This window comes from Gossypium arboreum, chromosome 10 (assembly GCF_025698485.1).
Source record: "Gossypium arboreum isolate Shixiya-1 chromosome 10, ASM2569848v2, whole genome shotgun sequence".
Lineage (NCBI taxonomy): Eukaryota > Viridiplantae > Streptophyta > Magnoliopsida > Malvales > Malvaceae > Gossypium > Gossypium arboreum.
This window is the reverse complement of record NC_069079.1, coordinates 123,107,264-123,125,934: the sequence shown is the minus strand read 5'-3', so window position 1 is coordinate 123,125,934 and position 18,671 is coordinate 123,107,264. Positions and strand designations below refer to the sequence as shown.

Below are 18,671 nucleotides of genomic sequence, written 5' to 3'. Positions count from 1 at the left end.
TAAAGGGTATTTTAGGAAAGATAAAGTAGGAAAACTTGACTATAAAATAGAACGAGAAGCTCGCTCCAAAACCTATACTCTCTGGTTATCTCCCTTTCTCCGAGCCGTTAGGTTGTACTGTTTTAGCTTCAAGTCTCTCTTTTTTGAAAGGTTTGGCATTCAGATCCTGAATTATTTAAATTCGTTTTCATTTCTGTCGTGATTGATTAATTTATTGTTCTGTGTTTTCTGATTTTGATTCATTTGCTTTAATTCCTGATTAAGGTCTTATTTCCATATTAATTATAATTTCTAAGGTCTGTTGGCTGATTTTTTTCTCGATGAAATTGTTTTTGTTTTGTTTCATTTTTGTTGTATTTCGACTCTGATATGTTGTTATTAGATGATAATAGATCTGCTCTTTTTATGTGAATTGTTTCGAGGTCGTTGTTTTTATTTTTATTTTGTTATAGATATATTTTTAGTATGGATTATGTATATTATATAAGTATGATTTATGTATATTATATACAATAAAATGGCTGGGTTTGTATTTCAAATAATTTTTTTAGGATTTTATTTTATTTTGAAGTAAAATAATTGCATGTATAGTAGTTTGATTTCTAAAACTGTTAATGGAAGGAACTATTAAAAAGAAAGGAAAAATCAAAAAGCACGTTCGCTTTTGCTCGATTATTGTATTTGCTACTTGTTTTTAACTTAGAAAGCGTGAAGAATATGGAACTAAGATGTTAGAACTCATGTTAATGTTTATCTTCTCTTCAGTTTTAAACTCATGATGTTAAGGGGTAGGTGATAAAAGTCTGAACTGGTTCACATGTTCTTTGCTTTTCTTGTTGCTCTTCCTGCTGGTTGTTTGTACAGGATTTGGTTTTAACCTTCTTCTTTTTTTTATGTTCTAACTGTTCCTAGTTAATACTACATAATGGGTAAGGAGAAGGTTCACATCAACATTGTTGTCATTGGCCATGTTGACTCTGGGAAGTCAACCACAACGGGTCACTTGATCTACAAGCTTGGAGGTATTGACAAGCGTGTGATTGAGAGGTTTGAGAAGGAAGCTGCTGAGATGAACAAAAGGTCATTCAAGTATGCCTGGGTACTCGACAAGTTGAAGGCTGAGCGTGAGCGTGGTATCACCATTGATATTGCCTTGTGGAAGTTTGAGACAACCAAGTACTACTGCACTGTCATTGATGCTCCTGGACATCGTGACTTCATTAAGAATATGATTACGGGTACTTCTCAAGCTGACTGTGCTGTCCTTATCATTGACTCCACAACTGGAGGTTTTGAAGCTGGTATTTCCAAGGATGGGCAGACCCGTGAGCATGCTCTCCTTGCCTTCACTCTTGGTGTCAAGCAAATGATTTGCTGCTGCAACAAGGTTGAATTTTGCTTCATTTTCCCAAATATGATGTTTTATAATTTGATTGGTTTTGTTGCAAATTATTCTGTTAATTCTGTATAGATGGATGCCACAACCCCCAAGTACTCAAAAGCAAGGTATGATGAAATTGTTAAGGAAGTTTCTTCCTACCTGAAGAAGGTTGGTTACAACCCTGAGAAGATTCCATTCGTCCCCATATCTGGTTTTGAGGGTGACAACATGATTGAGAGGTCCACCAACCTCGATTGGTACAAGGGTCCAACCCTCCTTGAGGCTCTTGACCAGATCAATGAGCCCAAGAGACCCTCTGACAAGCCCCTCCGTCTCCCACTTCAGGATGTCTACAAGATCGGTGGTATTGGAACTGTCCCGGTGGGTCGTGTTGAAACCGGTACCCTTAAGCCTGGAATGGTTGTTACATTTGGACCTTCTGGATTGACCACTGAAGTTAAGTCTGTTGAGATGCATCATGAAGCTCTTCAAGAGGCTCTTCCTGGTGACAATGTTGGGTTCAATGTGAAGAATGTTGCTGTCAAGGATCTCAAGCGTGGATTTGTTGCCTCCAACTCCAAGGATGATCCTGCCAAGGAGGCTGCCAACTTCACCTCCCAAGTTATCATCATGAACCACCCAGGCCAGATTGGAAATGGCTATGCACCGGTCCTCGATTGCCACACCTCCCATATTGCTGTCAAGTTTGCAGAGCTCTTGACCAAGATTGACAGGCGATCTGGTAAGGAGCTTGAGAAGGAGCCTAAGTTCTTGAAGAATGGTGATGCTGGTATGATTAAGATGGTTCCGACCAAGCCCATGGTTGTGGAAACCTTCTCCGCGTACCCTCCACTTGGACGTTTTGCCGTTAGGGACATGAGACAGACTGTTGCTGTTGGTGTAATCAAGAGTGTGGAGAAGAAGGACCCAACTGGAGCCAAGGTGACCAAGTCTGCTGCCAAGAAGGGCAAGTGAACCTCAGGGGATTTTGTTGATTCAACAAAAGTTTATCATGGTTACTACAATAAAATTTTGGTTCATGTTAGTAGGTCCATCACTGGACGTTTAGTTACATGTTTTAATGGTTCACCGTCATCTCCTGGATATTGTTCCCAGAACTGGGTTCTTGATAGGCGGTGGTGAGGTTTATCTTTGGAGTCCATAGTGTGTCATCATTAATATTATTATGCCTTATTGAGCTATAAACTTGATATTTTTTGTTCCCATTTTTCGACCAAAGTGGTCCTGGAGTTTTACCTCTTTTCCTGGGCTCCTTTCCTTCACTCAAATGTTCTATCTAAACCTTTTATATTATCCAAGTCTATAACCTGTTTCTGTTTTTCTTTTGTCTACTATCAATTTTTATCGCTGTTTTAGCACTTAATTGTATCACCTTCCTCCTTTAAAAAAATTGTACCATGATGAAATTGATAAAATCTATAATTATTTGAGATTAAATATGTTATTATTTTAATTTTAAAATTATCACATCATCAATCTGTCCATTTAAAGGAAAAGGGAAAAAAATTAACCAGGTTATTTGAGTTCATTTAAAAACTTTTATAGTTAAATAATAAAATTACTGTAATTTTTTTTATAGACATTTGTATACTTGTTATGTTTCTCTCGCTGTTCAGTAGATTTTTATTGTTAGTACAGAACATAGATAATTATTAAGTTTCATTGTATACTCGAAGTTTCATTTGTCAGAAACTCTTTTTCACACCATAATATAGACGAGGGCAAATAGAATATTGAAGAAAATGACATTGATGCATGTCTTGAAACCTTCGTTAATTTCTCAAAAATTTATTTTTATCCTTATCCTAACAGTCATTGACCTATTGTTAACCGGGATTGATCAGTTATTGACTGAATTTTCTTTTAAATTTTAATATTTTTAAAATTTTAAGATTTTTATAGAAATTACATATATATTGAAGTATTTTGCAAACTTTTTTAAAATTTATTACGAAATTTCAAAAGTTATGTATTTTAGTATTTGCTTGTAATTTTTAAAGTTTAAGCACTATTTTATTTTTTTATTTTTGATTATTTTTAGAATTTTTAAAAATATTTTTGAGGTGTTTTGAAAAAATAAAAATAAAACCATTATAATTTATCTAGAATTTATATATATATATATATATATATATTTATTTTAAATTTTATATACCTTTGGATTTTAGATTTATATATTTTAGAAAATTTTAAATTAATTTTAAATTATTTATATGTTATATATGATTTTTAATAATTTACCAAATATAAAAAGCCATGTGCCACATTTTAATAAGCACAGTGTGTCTATCCGAAGTAAATTGATAACAACCACTGATAAAATTATATAAGTATCATAATAAAAAAATATATTTAAATATCAAAGTAAAAAATCGATATAAGAAAATATGAAAAAATATTAAAGTAAAATTCAATATTAAATATTATATACAATATTAATAATAAAGAATAAGAGTAACATAGATTAAAATCGTATTAAATAGATATCTATAAAAATTTAATTATTTTTAAAAAATTATACCAATGGTTAAACTTAAATGAGACTATTTATTTTCGATTCTGAAATTAAATAAATTATTAAAAATTTAAAATTCTATTTAACTGTGGGAGGTAACCGTAATAGATGTCTAGCACAGTCAATGAAGTAACCATAAAAGAATACGACGTCGCTCGTTCCTCTTGTCCAGACAAAAAAAAAAAACAAAAAAATGAAAGGCGAAGCAGAGCATTAGACTTCAGAGCAGGCACTGGAGCAGTGAAACGGGGTGTCCGACACGTAAAAACTTCCTGTTCCTTTCAAATTATCTAACTTCTTGAACCCATTTTTCCTTTTCTCTCACTTCAACTTTTCTATTCTCTTCTCTGGTAACTTCTTTCTTCTACATTTCTACGTATTTTTATGCATAATGTATAAGTATTTGAATGTGTTTCCACCTGTTCTTTGTTTCATGCCTTCAATTTTTTTGGAAATGTTATTTTAGGCTGATTCAATCAAATGGGGTTTACTTAAAACCTTTGTTTTTCAAGTTTTTTTATTGAATTCCTTCCAGAAAAAAAAATTAATAAATTTGACCAGTTTTCTGGGTTCTTTCTTTACTTGTTTAGTCCTTCGTTACTTTTTCAGTGAAATGGAAAAATTATCACTTTTTGGGGTTTTAAGGAAGAAACATAAAAACAATGAACTTAACTGATTGAGTTCAGAAGATTCATTAGACTTAGTTGAATTTTGCTTTTTATGGAAAAAAAAATCTACTATATTATCTTCATTTAACTGCTATCCCAATTTGAAACTAGTTTTCTGTCAAGTTTGAATATGTAGTTCTTGAAAAATATGACAGTTTTAGTCAATTCTTCCTGCTTTCTTTAGGATTTTCTGTTTGTATATGCTTTCCCCCTCCCCCCCCCCTCATAGCATCTTTACGGAGACATTTATTCTTACTGAATGTTTATGATCTTAACAGTTGTATGACATTCACTGTTTTTCTTTTCCACCTTCATTTCAAGAATCAAATGGAAACGGTAACGATGTCAACTCCGGATATTGCTGAAGTGGATCAGTTCAGATGTCGTGTTGATGAAATCTTTCAAAAGGTTGATAAGGTAAGTTAAACTGATAACTTACAAACTTGTAGTTAAAAAAGACTGTATAATTGTATTTATTGGTATCGCGGCTTAATGGCAAGGAAGCCCTGGTAACTTTGTTACTTTGACTCAGGGTGTAACTGTAGATTTTAAGTGTTTTTAACTTTGTTAAAAAAGACTGTATATTTTAAGTGTTTTTTTTCATTTATTTGGATGATCTATCTCCTATGCGCATGTTTGAATGTGTCAGACGTGGGATATGGTTACTTATAAGAACTACATAGAATGGTATCAATTTAACCTGTTCAATAGGATTTTAACCTTATAAATAGGACTCATACAATGAATAGGCAAGGGGTATATTCTTATATGACTCATATTAGGTCCATATTACATCCTTTGACTATTTCCAGTCCCAGAAAGGTTGTTACAAAGATACTGATCATAGTGCTTTAGTTTCAGAAAAAGTGGATGCTTCAGTATTTATTGGATCTGTTTCAGGATTTCAGTTTCCAAAATTTTTTTTGGAAAATAAGTGACAATTTTTAATGTGCTGTTCTTGTAGCTTGAGAAAAAAGTGAACGAAGTTGAACAGTTCTACTTGAATGCCAATAAAAAGAAAAAGAGCAGTTCTAAAGGTAACTCCATTCGAGAGGAACAAGACAAGGGAAGGCATGTTCCAAGCATTAAAAAGCAGCAGCAAGATGCATCCCAACGGGAATCAGCTGCTGCAAAGCGAATGCAAGAGCTTATGCGCCAGTTTGGAACAATATTGCGTCAGGTAATCACTTGTTCTCAGCAACTACACGTTTGCTTATAGATACCTTATAATGTAACTGTCATCTTAATCAGATGCTCTCGGCTTTATGCTTTCTGCCTAGCATATTCTTCTTTGGACGCTGCACTTCTTTAAGTTTTGGGCCTTTAACTAAGTAGAATGTTGGTATAGAATCATTTGGAAATAATAGTGGTAATTTGAAGTCAAGCATTTATGGTTAACTCAATGTTTTGGTTTAAGTCTTTAAGATTCTTGAATGGGCAGCTCTCGTCTTTCATATGTCCTACATGTAAACTGAGTGAGTAAGCATCTAATACATTGGGATATGATATAATAAAATATAATAATTTTCCCAATTCACGACATTATTAATTTGTCTATACATGTTTCTTTTCTTTTGTTGTTTTGAGTTTCTTTTGTGATATAGTTCAAGACTGCTGTTTTTGCTTTTATCGATTGCATAAAAATTGTCTCCGCGCTTACGTAAAAAAATTATGAAAGGAGTTAAGCCTTTTATGGAAATGTGCTTGTTAACTCTGTCATGTGATAATCTCATAATTAGAGCAATTATAGGATAAAAACAGCAATATTATCGATTCTTCTGGTAAGTGATAAGTTGCAATCATATCTTGGTAATGCATGTTTTCATTCTTCCAGATCTCACAGCACAAGTGGGCATGGCCGTTTATGCAACCGGTAGATGTCAAAGGTCTTGGTTTACATGACTATTACAAGGTAACTGGTATTGAATTAATGCATTTTTCTTTTTAGTTTCCTTGCAGTTTTCCAGATATAAAGTCATAACTTTCCATTTACCTGTTATCTATCCTGTTTGAGTTGAGGAATCTGGTGGGCATAATCTAGGAATGCATACCAAATCTGATAACTTCTTGAGGTAACACTGTGATTACTTGAGCGATCACACGCAAAATTTAGCGTCCTTTTTATAGGCACAACAGGCTGTAGAATCTAACGGTAAATATTGCTGTACGTATAATTGGTGTTTATCTGAATCTTACTACACGGTTTTGGAAATGGTTTCCTACAATTTATTGATTAATTATGTTTCCTTCACTAGGTTATTGAAAAGCCAATGGACCTTGGTACAATAAAAAACCAAATGGAGGCTAAGGATGGTACTGGATATAAAAATGTTCGAGCTATATGTGCTGATGTAAGATTGGTTTTTGATAATGCAATGAAATACAACGAGGAAGGAAGTGATGTTCATCTAATGGCCAAAACTTTGCTGGAAAAATTTGAGGAGAAGTGGCAGCTTCTTCTTCCCAAAGTTACCGAAGAGGTAACACTATCTCGACATGATCCTCTCTTCTTTGGATTCATGGCTTGTATTTCATAACTTCACTGGGTTCAGTAGTATTTCTTTTGCTCAATGAGAATAGTAAATTATTTCCATCTTTTATTCCTGCGTTTTCAAGTTAAAAGAAGAACTTATAATTTTGTGCTCGTAGGAGAAAAGACGTGAAGAGGAGGAGGCAGAAGCACAGTTAAATATGCAGCTTGTACGAGAGGCTTCTCATGCCAAAAAGGTTCAGGCAATATCTAATGAGGTATACTAAATTCCGCAACCGTTTTGAAATGCAAATAACTACATAGACATATTTGTCTCAATTGCTTGATATCTTCCAGATTGTTGTAATTGATTTTCCAATGGTCATTCAGTAGTTCAATCATCAGGATATTTACAGAGACCTAACTTTTTTCAGCTTTATGAGGTTGATACACATCTGGAACAGCTCAGAGAAACCGTTGTTCAAAAGTGCAGGTGTGGTTTACTAATTTATGCATGGCAAAGTGAATATTGTTACCTTAGAAGTTGAATGCTGAATGCTATTTATTTAGTGTGATGTGTATTTATCTTATTTGAGTCTAACAACTACTTACATAGCACATGCAACTATCTTGGGTGCATGTGTTAGTTGTTTTTTTATTGACAGGTTAGATCAACAATCATTTTGATGAGTTCTATTACTTGGATTCTGGTTTGGGTATCAGATACATATATGTGTCCTACATGGATATGTTCAATTCTATATGTGTCCTACATGGATATGTTCAATTCTTTAAAGTTTTTCCATGTATTTGGAGGTCTTTGCAGAGTTGTTATCTCTACATCCATGTCTAAACATGCCTCGGATATGGGTGTTGAACATAGGTACTTCAAGAAAACTGAAGAATAGGCTAACAGTTATATCTCAAGAAAAATGAATAACATGCCTGTTGAATAGTAGAATTTGTTGTTTATGAATGTAGTCTTCTTCTTATTTTTCCTTTAAGCCTATAATTTCCATCTTTAGGTTGAGTGTTATGTACTATTAGCTAGCATACTCCATGAATATTTGATGTCATAGAGAAAACTTTGAACTCTGGAAACTCCAGTTTCATTTTGTTAGAACTTAATGCAAGCTTTGGATTGTCATTACAAGTTTGGTTTTTGAAATAAAAATTAAAGGAACCTGGTTTAGGCCTTGGGTTGAGTTTGTGGTTAAGTGTCAGATACTGTAATGTGTTCAACATGAGTATGTTTTTTGATATATTTGGAGGATAATGCCTCTATGCTCGTTTCCATATAATTCTCGAATTTGGGTGTACTGTAATGTGTTCAACATGAGTACGTTTTTTGATATATTTGGAGGATCATGCCTTTATGCTCGTTTCCATATAATTCTCAAATTTGGGTGTCATACATGAGCTTCCATATAATTCTCGAATTTGGGTGTCATACATGATTACTTCAGAAAGAATGAAGAGCTGGAGTAACATAGCCTTATGTAATTTGGTTTTCAATTTGAATGATATTTTATTTTCTTTCAGGAACAATGAACCTAATTTCGAAATTGCTGTTTTAGGAAAATGTCAACCAAAGATAAAAGAAATCTGGGGGCTGCCATAGCCAGATTGTCTACAGAGGATCTTAATAAGGCATTGGAGATTATTGCTCAAAGTAATCCAGGGCTTCAAGCAATGGCTGAAGAGGTGGAGATCGACATTGATGCTCAGGTTATATTTGAACTTGATAATTGCTTTCTTTTCATAATTCTCTTTTTGATTCTTATTCAATCTCTGCTCAACCAACTGCTCTAGTACTGACTTGTTTGATTGTACTTTATTCCGTATGCAGAGTGAATCCACCCTATGGAGGTTAAACTTTTTTGTAAAGGATGTTTTCGAAGGTTGTGATAAGAGTACGGCTGGCAACAAGAAGAAGAAACGGAAGAAAGAGATTTGTGATGCTATTGCACAAACCGTCAAGAAAAAGAGTAAAAAGCCTTCCTCTTGATCACATCACATTGGACGAGTGCAACATAAGATTCTATCAATGGCTATATTGCGTGCATAACAATTAACTCTTAGAAAACATGTCTGAAACTAAAACTAAAAAAAAAAAAAAACAGTTAGGCAGTGAGACTATCTCGGCTTCGGCTCGATAACAGACTCTATTGCATTTAGCTTTAACAATTGGACTGTTCGCCATAAATATAACCAGACATTAATGTTGTAGGTGACTCTGATACCTTGCAGATTTCCCTACGATGTATGTATAGAACACTAGACAAGTATTAGATATGGATGCGACATGTCTTAAATTATTTGCTATAGATATAACTTAATATTGATGTTATAGGTGGCTCTGATACCTTGTAGATCTCTCTACGATGTATGTATTGGAACACTAGACGAGTATTATATATATATATATAAATGGAAGTCATGGTGACACAAATGCCCACGTAACACAATGTGGCATATATGGTTGTGCGTTGTTAATCTTTATATTAGGTATCATATTATATAATTAATTTTATTATCTCATTGTAATGTTTTTTGCCACGAATTAAGATTGATTTATTATTTCCTTATTTTCTTGCTCAAAACAAAATAAGGTAATGTAAATTAGTTCTTTGTAAATGATAATAATATAATTCAAATACAATATGTTATAAAAAATTCAAATTCAATAATTCCTCATGGATGTAATGTTATGCCATTTGTCATTTATAGGAATCAAAATATTCATTTTCTAGCTTTGACTTTGCATCAAACATTTGATTTAATGATGCAATTATTTAAACTGAACTTAAATTTTGTTCTCTTGAAAAAAATCGAGGGCTAAAATATCAAATAAGCACTTTAAAAATAATTAAACGAATTTAATTAAGTCATTCATTGAAGAATATACTCAATTTAGTCTTCGAATCATGATTTATATCCAATTGAGCCTATTAAATTCATTAATGGCAAGCTAAGGCGATAACTAATATAGCTATTTGTCATGAAAAATAATGACAGTGAAGAGATTAATTGATTTTTTTACAAAGGTTTAATTGATTTTATTATTTCACAAGGGATTATTTAAGTCTAATTTTCAAAAAAATTTATTAAAATAATATAAAATCATAAAAATATTGAAACATCATTAAAATATTATAATCTATAATAAAAATATTATAAAAATTTTAGAAATTATTAAAAAGTAAAAACACTATAAATAAGCTATAGAAAATTATTGAAATTACAAAAGATATTAAAAATTAATAAAATTTTATAAAATAAAAATTAATAAAATTTTATAAAATAAAAATTATTAAAAAATTTTTGTTACTTTACTAGTTTGAAGTCTTTGGTTTCGTAATAAAGAAATGGGGAGATTGAAATGTGATGACGATCGGACTTGTGTAGGGTGCCAATCATGTCAAGTAAAGAGTTTGAGTGTTGATTGGTTCATTACTTGATGGCTTAAGGTGAGTGATTAATAGAAGTGTTCATGGGCTGATTCAAAAACAATGAAACGAATAATCAATTAAACCTTAAACCCTAATAAAATTTAAATTTTTTCTATAATTTTTAATATTTTATAGATTCCTAATAATATATTTATAATTTATATTTTTTTAAATTAGAATTTTAAATTTTGACTTTTTTACTTAAACAATCAACTAAGCACTCATAAAATAATAGAAAAATCAATTAAGTTCTTCATGTCATCATTTTTCAATGTCAGCTACCATGTCCCCATTTTCCAAGTCCATCGCCACATCAACTTGCCATGTCACTTGCCACACCAGTACTTAACAGATTCAATTTAGTGCAATTTTCAACAAGGTGCTTAATTGATTTTTGGTTTAAGAGTGTAAAAAGCTCTCAAACTTTAAAAAAAAACACACACACACAAAATTAAGTTCTTACTCTTTTTTTTTGCATTCAATTGAGCACTTGAATATGGGTCGAACTCGGGCTTCAACATTCAAGGTCTATTTAAAATATGGGTCAAGCTTTTGACCCAAAACATATTGAAAAAGGCCTTTGGACCTTTTTTTTCCCTTTTCTATTAATGTCATGTGACTTACGGTAGGAAATGATAAAAAAAAACTAGAAAACATTTAAGATTTATTAAAATTAGAAAAAATATTAAAATAGAAAATATAAAAATTATTACAAATATATAAAATTATTATAAAGTATAGGAAAAAATTATAAAAATCATAAAATTTTTCCTTGTCCTTGTAATTTACTACATTTCATAAAATTTATAGTATAGTCTTTGCCATGTGTCACGATGTGGTTGTCACACATAGAAAAAAGATAAAAAAATATTAAAAGCAATAAAATGATAAAAAATATAGAAAAATAAAAATATTTAATTTTTATTAAAAATTTAGAAAAAAATACAAAAGTATAAAAATATTAAAAGAATAAAAATATTATAAAATATAAAAATTTATTAAAATCATTAAATTATAAGATATTTATAATTTATAATTTATAATTTAATAATTGCAAACATTAAAAACACAGTGACATCGTGTAAATAACATGTGATTACTCCTCATTGTGACCATACTTTAAGTCGTTAAAATGATAAGACATGCTTGGTAGGCTTCAACCTAGGTCTCAAGATGCTTGTTTCCAACTTGTTCTCGCTAAAGTTTTCAAAGGACCTAGACTGAACCTTGCCAATCATGCCCTACCGTTGAATAACGGCTTAAACATATGGTCATGGGGGGCGTAATCACGAGTCATTTAGGCGATACCATCATTTTTTTATGTTTAAGATGATTAAATTATAATTTTTATGTCTTATAATTTTTATGATTTTTTTAAAAATGTTTAATTTTTTTTTATTTTTTTACAATAATTTTTATATTTTTTTCTAAAATTTAAATAAATTTTCTGTAACACCCTAGACAAATTGTTACAGTCCGGTTTTGACCTTAGTCGGGATAGTGGTTTCGGGACCACAAATTCGAGTTAGAAAAATATTTTTAATATTAATTTCTGTGTCTATGATACGTAAATTGATAAGTGTGAAAATTTCGTGCGAAAATTTAACTGTTTGTGTGCTTAATTTGCAAAAAGGACCTAATCACATAAAATATAAAAACTGTGTGCTAGATGTTTAAGTGCTTATTTGAGTTGGCTTTCTAGAGGAAAGGTCCTTATATGGTTATTTGACTGTTGGAAGTTTGAATGGACATATAAGGCACGTGTTAGGTGAATTTATAATTGTTTATAAAAGGGCAAAATAGGAAAATATTTATTAAAGTAATTTATATGAAAACAAATTAGAAAATCATGTCATATATGTGTTTATTGATAAAATGTAATTTATACATATTTTTACTCCATGTTCAATGCATTTTATGGATGATTTCCCATTAGAATTGGTGAATTCGAGGCTCCTAATGCTTTAAATTCATGTTTTATACTTAGGATAGTATAGGAGAGCAAAAGGAATGAGAAACGGGCCAAAAAACGGAGAAAATGGGCCAAAGTACGAAATCAACACGGCCTGGACCTCCTCACATGGGCAGACCACATGGCCGTGTTAATTTGGCAGGCTCGAGCACGGCCTGAAGTAATCGAACACGGGCGTGTCACACGGGCGTGTCCCTGCTGAGCCCAAGTTGAGTCCAATTCAGAAAAGGCTAATTTTGAGGGCTTTTAAGCATTCCAAATCCTATAAATACACCCTATAGGAGGAAGGAAACACACACAGAGAGGAGGGAGTAAGGAATTACTCCAAGGAAGCCGATTGATCCATCTCAGAAGCCGGATTCATCATCAAGACTGAAGATCTCTCCTTAATTCCCCTTCAAGAGTTTTGGGTTTTTCTTTATGTTTTGTATTCTTTATTATTCTGAGATATTTTCTTATTCAGTTATGAACTAAATCCCCTAAATACCTAAGGGGAATGAAACCTAAGATGAATCTTGTTATTATTTTCTGAATCGTATGATAAATATTTAACTTGTTCTTAATTATGTGTTCTTAATTCTTGTTTTGATATCCCAGGTACTGATTCAAGATAAACTCTTATTCAGAGGAGGAATAGACCCTGTCTAAGAGTACATTTTTCATATTAAGCGGAGTTGATTGCGCGCCTAGACATAGGGTGACAAGATTTTGCCGGATTAGGGTGAAACCTAATAAGAGGATCTATAAATCAAGTTAATGCAACCCTAGAATGTTAATTAGAGAAAAGTCTTGGTTATTCAATCTAGAGATTAGACGTTATTAGTCTTGAATAGGGATAATAACATAACTTAGGGATCTCTACGGAACCATCTAAATGAGTAAATTGTCCAATTCGGAGCCAGAATAACAAGTAAAGTCTAGGTGGATTTTTCCTTAGGTATTGTCTTAAGTCAATCGATTTTCTCCCAAAAGCAATTCCTCAATTCTTTTTTCTGTGAGTTCTTAGTTTAGACAATTAGTTAATTAAAACAAAAAACCTATTTATTCTTAGGCTAGATAATAAAAAGACAGTCATTCCTAGTACTTTTAGTTCCTTTGGGTTCGACAATCCGGTCTTGCTAAAACTATATTACTGTTCGATAGGTATGCTTGCCTTCATCGCGATAATAGTTAGTTCAAGAACGAGTAATTATAAATATTTAAAATCTGTCACGAAATCACGCGATCAAGTTTTTGGAGCCGTTGCCGGGGAACTAAAATATTAGGAACACTCAATTTTTATTACTTTAGCCATTTATTTTTCTTACAATTTAATTTAATTTTTTATTATTTTTTATTAATTTACTTTTTCCTTCTCTTGGCAGGTTTTTATAGTTTATGACTAGAAGAAACCCGTCAGGACCATTACTTTTTGACGAAAAAATCGATCGTACAGTTCGCAGAAATCAAAGAGAAATAAGGTGAAGCTTACGATATACAAAAAACGAGCAAGAAGACAATACTCAACCTCCAACCAAAGAGATGGCTGAAAACCAAGACAATCAGCTACTTCCTGCAATTGCGGCTAGTCAAAATCCTGCTCCACGCACTATGTATGATTATGCTAAACCTTCTTTAACAGGAACTGAATCAAGCATAGTTAAACCTATTGTACTGCAAATACTTTTGAATTAAAACCTAACACTATTCAAATGATATAACAATTTGTTCAGTTTAATGGTTTGCAGGATGAGGATCTTAACGCTCATTTAGCCAACTTCTTGGAACTATGCGATACATTTAAAATTAATGGTGTTTCTGATGATGCCATTCGCCTTCGGTTATTCCTTTTTTCATTGAAGAACAAAGCTAAACAATGGTTGAACTCGTTACCACGAGGGTCAATTACTACTTGGGAACAAATGACCAAAAAATTCTTACTAAAATATTTTTCACTGGCTAAGACGGCTAAATTACGTAATGATATCTCTTCTTTTGTGGCAAATGGATTTAGAAACACTCTACGATGCATGGGAGAGATACAAGGACTTACTGAGAAGGTGCCCTCACCATGGGTTACTGCTTTGGCTCCAAGTACAAACATTCCACAATGGTTTGAATCCTTCGACTTGGCAAATGGTTGACGTAGCTGTTGGCAGAACCATCAATAATAAAACACCTGAAGATGCTTATGAGTTTATAGAGGAGATGTCACTAAATAATTATCAGTGGCAAGTCATGAGGACAAAGCCAACGAAAACAGCCGGCGTGTATAACATCGATTCGGTCACCATGCTCTCTAATCAGGTAGAACTCTTAAATAAAAAGATTGATGATTTTCTTAGTTCTTCACAAGTTCACCTAGTGATGCAATGCGAAGCAAGTGGAAGTGGAACAAACCATTCAGAATACCAACCTTATGGCCACAACATGGATAACGGGTAATAATCCTCGATCTCAAAACAATCTATATAGTAACACTTACAATGCAGGTTAGAGGAACCATCCCAATTTCTCGTGGGGAGGCCAAGCAAATCAAATACCACAGCAGCCTCTTGGCTACCAGCAACCACCTTACTAACAGGAAAAGAAGCCGAACCTTGAAGAGATGCTCTCAAAGTTTATATCGATGTCAGAAACTCATTTTTAGAATATCAAGATAGCACTTCAAAATCAACAAGCGTCGATCCAAAGGCTCGAAAGTTAGATAGGCCAGTTTTCCAAATTAATCTTCGAACGACCACAAGGTAGTTTGCCAAGTAATACTAAACTTAACCCAAGAGAACAACTCAACGTGATTAATATTATAGATGAAGAAGGATTTGTTGAGCCTGAACTAGAACCGAGGAAAGAAACAGTGGTAAGAAAAGGTCAAGATGAGGTAGATCAAAATACAAACAAATTGGTGAATGTCGAATACCCCAACGCGACAATGAAAGATCGTTTAGATGAACAATTTGGTAAATTCCTTAAACTCTTAAAAAAATTACATATCAACTTACCATTTATTGAAGTCCTATCGCAGATGCCAAACGCAATGAAATTCTTAAAAGAGCTTTTAGCAAATAAGCGAAAGTTGGACGAGGCGTTGCATGTGGAGCTAAACGTAGTGTGCTCAGCTATACTGAAAAATAAGCTACCGAACAAACTAAAAGATCCAGGGAGTTTTACGATTCCTTGCTTAATTGGTAGTTTAGATATTAATAATGCATTAGCTGATTTAGGGGCTAGTATCAACGTCATGCCTTATAAAATGTTTAAGCAACTAGGTCTCGAGAAACCCAAACAGACTAGGATGAGCATTCAACTAGCAGATAAAACTATAAGATTTCCTAGGGGTATTATTGAAGATGTGCTAGTAAAAATCAATAAATTTATATTTCCCGTTGACTTCATTGTTTTAGACATAGAGTAGGATAGCGACACTCCTTTAATTCTAGAAAGACCCTTTTTAGCAACTGCTAAAACAATTATTGATGTTGGCACAGGTGAGCTCACGCTTCACGTAGGAGATGAAACACTCACCCTTCAAGCTCGCAATTCTGACAACACATCGAAAATTGAAGGTGATCGTCTAAACCATTCTATTAAAACTGACCACATGATACACCCACTTTGCAGGAGATAAGTTTGAAGGAAGTACATGAGCCACTCTCAAACAATAGTAAAGGATCTATTCATGAAGAACGAAGGCTGCAAATAGAGGAGCTAGATGAATGGCGAACACATAAACCGATAACAAACGATAAACCAAAACTACGCCAGAACAAGCCCAATACCCCTCCAAATCAACTTAAGGTTAGTGATAAAGTTTTATTAGATGTCGCAGATCCCCATATTGTCACTACCACACCGAATGAAGAAATCCCTCTTACGGTACTCAGCATTTTCCCATTCGGTACGGTTGAGGTAAGTCATCCTAAGTTCGGCACTTTTACGGTAAACAACACCCGTTTAAAACCTTATTTTGATGAGATTGATAGCAGGAATGAGGAGAATAAACTCCTCAAACCACCATGATTATTCAACGGAGAGGTAAGTCGAGCTTAGACTATAAACAAGCACTTCTCGGGAAGCAACCCGAATACTAACAATTTTAAATTATTTAAATTTCAAGTTTTAAACATTTCGGTCACTAACAGAGTACTTGAAGCACAGATTCCTAACTCCACACGGCCGAGCACACGGCCGTGCGAAATAGGGTAAAAGATTTCCCAAAACACGGGCTACAATAAAATGCCACGGTCATGGAACAAGGTCGTGGTTGAATCTGCCAAATAAACACGGGCCTGCGACACGCTCGTGTCTAGTACATGTGGACAACACTGTCAAAATAACACGGGCGTGCACAGAGCTACACGACCGTGGGTGAAGCGAACCATATCATACACGATCGTGTAACATAATCATGTAGCAACACGGCCTATACACACGGGCATGCTAGAAGGCCGTGTGACGACATCTTAATTCGCGACAAACACGGCCGAGCCACGACCCACACGAGCGTGTGCACCGGCCGTGCCATTTGAGAAATTAGAATAATCCTTTTATTTTCCTCCCATTAAGTTTTTAAGATTCATTTGTTTCCCTTTTTAAACACGGCTTATCTTTGTGACCACTATTAGAATATTCCCTTCACTCTCTTTTTATCATTCAGAATCATGCTTGACATCTAGATTTATTTCAAATACTCAATCTCATCGATCCAAGAATATCATCCATTCTTAATACAGGAAGTTTCACTTCTCTCCCTCTCTTATTCTTATACTCTAAATATCTATCTTTGTACATTGAAGGCAATTTACATCTTAAGTGTGGGGGGATATTTATTTCATTATCAGAAAAATCCCTGAATGATTGCCTTGTTCTCTTGAAAAGCTCTCATATCATATTTAGGATAAATTTTGATTGATTTATGATTTTGATTGATATATCTTAAATTAAAACATAGGCAATTATGCATTGATTGTTTAAACTTTAAGACATTCGAGAATCAAGCATGATTAGTTGATTTTTAAGGAATTTAAAATCTTAGGTTGTTCCTCTAAAGTTTAGGTATTACTTTGAATTGGAATTCGCAAGTTTTTAACATAAAAAAAAGCCATAATTTTTGTGAGAATTTTGAGCCTTTTGAGCATCTATTAATTCTTTCATGCTCACTTTTATTATTATTTTGAGTGCGTCAGTATTGAACTGTTATTCTAGAATTTGCTTGATTATGCATGTCGAGACCACACCATTTGATTTGATATGTCAAAACGATTAAGGCACTTAGGATTAACCCACTCATGCCATGAAAAGCCTACCTCCACGATTAACCCTTAGTGAACCCCATTGAGCCAACAAGCCATTTCTTGTATTACCCTTAATATTAACCCTTAACCCATTATTGCTGAAATCCCCTAAATTAATTTGATCCCTATTTTTGTTGAGAATCTGAGTTGGAATAATTGCTTAGCTATGTTTTATTATATTTTGTATCTAGTTAACTTGTTCTTAAAAAAAAAAAACACTATGTAAGTCCATATTCTGAAACGAAGCCCTGTTGTACGCAAGTAATGATTAGCTCTTTTTCTAGTTAAGCAACTTTTTAATTCAATCCTGATTCTAACCCTTTCTTTCAACTTGTGACCACACCCCCAAACCAAGCCTCATTACAACCCTCTAAAGACCTTTTGATTGATGTATCATCTTAAATTACAGTGGTGGAGATTTGATTTTCATACAAGCCTATGGTAATGACTTTTCATTCTTGACTATTGAGTGCTTCATTTATTGTCCTTAAACACCTCGAGTGATTTGAGTGAATCTTTAGTAAGGATGTAAAACTCTGTGATATTCTGAGTCGAAGGTAATTACTTAAATGAGGGGAAACACCTATGTTTTCAGAATAAAATGCTCAACTTGGAATGTTTGAAACTTTTATGTTCTTTTAGTTGAATTCTCAATGTATGAATGTTATGATATGAATATACCACACCAATTCGTTATGTATAGATGATGAGATTCCATTGATACAAAGCCAATTCCAATAGACTTATTGGAGGGTCCCATTGGCATGCATCCAGTAGGAATTGAACCTACGAATTCGCCAATTATGAGTTGGACGCTTTAACCATTCAGCCATGGATGCTTAGCGGGGATCCTCGTACATGGTGAATAACCAAATTCCAATTGAAATGAAATCTTTAGGATAAATCAATGCAATTTAGG

General features: G+C 33.2%; 2 protein-coding genes and 2 non-coding genes across 9 annotated transcripts; 2 read left to right on the top strand and 2 right to left on the bottom strand.

The window, feature by feature from the left end:
• Positions 1-2,587, top strand: LOC108489362 (elongation factor 1-alpha-like). The gene is made up of 3 exons (XM_017793868.2): positions 1-150; positions 913-1,387; positions 1,472-2,587. Exons 2-3 carry the CDS (start codon positions 926-928, stop codon positions 2,354-2,356), a joined length of 1,347 nt encoding a protein of 448 aa, XP_017649357.1. The 5' UTR covers positions 1-150; positions 913-925; the 3' UTR covers positions 2,357-2,587.
• Positions 2,588-4,024: 1,437 nt separating this feature from the next.
• On the top strand, positions 4,025-9,507 carry LOC108487427 (transcription factor GTE6-like). Of its 6 annotated transcripts, none has more exons than XM_053019729.1 (11): positions 4,025-4,178; positions 4,907-5,002; positions 5,550-5,765; positions 6,420-6,497; positions 6,841-7,065; positions 7,235-7,333; positions 7,490-7,548; positions 7,703-7,720; positions 7,882-7,938; positions 8,633-8,783; positions 8,905-9,507. In XM_053019729.1, the coding sequence occupies exons 1-11, from the start codon at positions 4,026-4,028 to the stop codon at positions 9,061-9,063; spliced, it is 1,311 nt and encodes a 436-aa protein (XP_052875689.1). In that variant the 5' UTR covers position 4,025; the 3' UTR covers positions 9,064-9,507. The 6 variants fall into 6 exon arrangements, with proteins under 6 accessions (XP_052875689.1, XP_052875692.1, XP_052875690.1 ...); XM_053019731.1 differs by having other exon boundaries at positions 4,044-4,178; positions 4,864-5,002; XM_017791771.2 differs by having other exon boundaries at positions 4,056-4,267.
• A 4,921-nt stretch (positions 9,508-14,428) lies between these two features.
• On the bottom strand, positions 14,429-14,536 carry LOC128282739 (small nucleolar RNA R71). Its single transcript, XR_008273094.1, has one exon. It is a non-coding gene; the product is annotated as a small nucleolar RNA R71 (small nucleolar RNA).
• A 3,981-nt stretch (positions 14,537-18,517) lies between these two features.
• Positions 18,518-18,591, bottom strand: TRNAM-CAU (transfer RNA methionine (anticodon CAU)). Its single transcript has one exon. It is a non-coding gene; the product is annotated as a tRNA-Met (tRNA).
• Between the last annotated feature and the right edge of the window lie 80 nt (positions 18,592-18,671).

Coding starts and splice junctions, on each gene's coding strand:
- LOC108489362 (XM_017793868.2), top strand. CDS start 926: ATGGGTAAGGAGAAGGTTCACATCAACATTGTTGTCATTGGCCATGTT. Junction 1,388..1,471: donor TGATTTGCTGCTGCAACAAG/GTTGAATTTTGC, acceptor AATTCTGTATAG/ATGGATGCCACAACCCCCAA.
- LOC108487427 (XM_053019729.1), top strand. CDS start 4,026: ATGTCTAGCACAGTCAATGAAGTAACCATAAAAGAATACGACGTCGCT. Junction 6,498..6,840: donor GTTTACATGACTATTACAAG/GTAACTGGTATT, acceptor TTCCTTCACTAG/GTTATTGAAAAGCCAATGGA. Junction 7,939..8,632: donor GATATGGGTGTTGAACATAG/GTACTTCAAGAA, acceptor TTGCTGTTTTAG/GAAAATGTCAACCAAAGATA.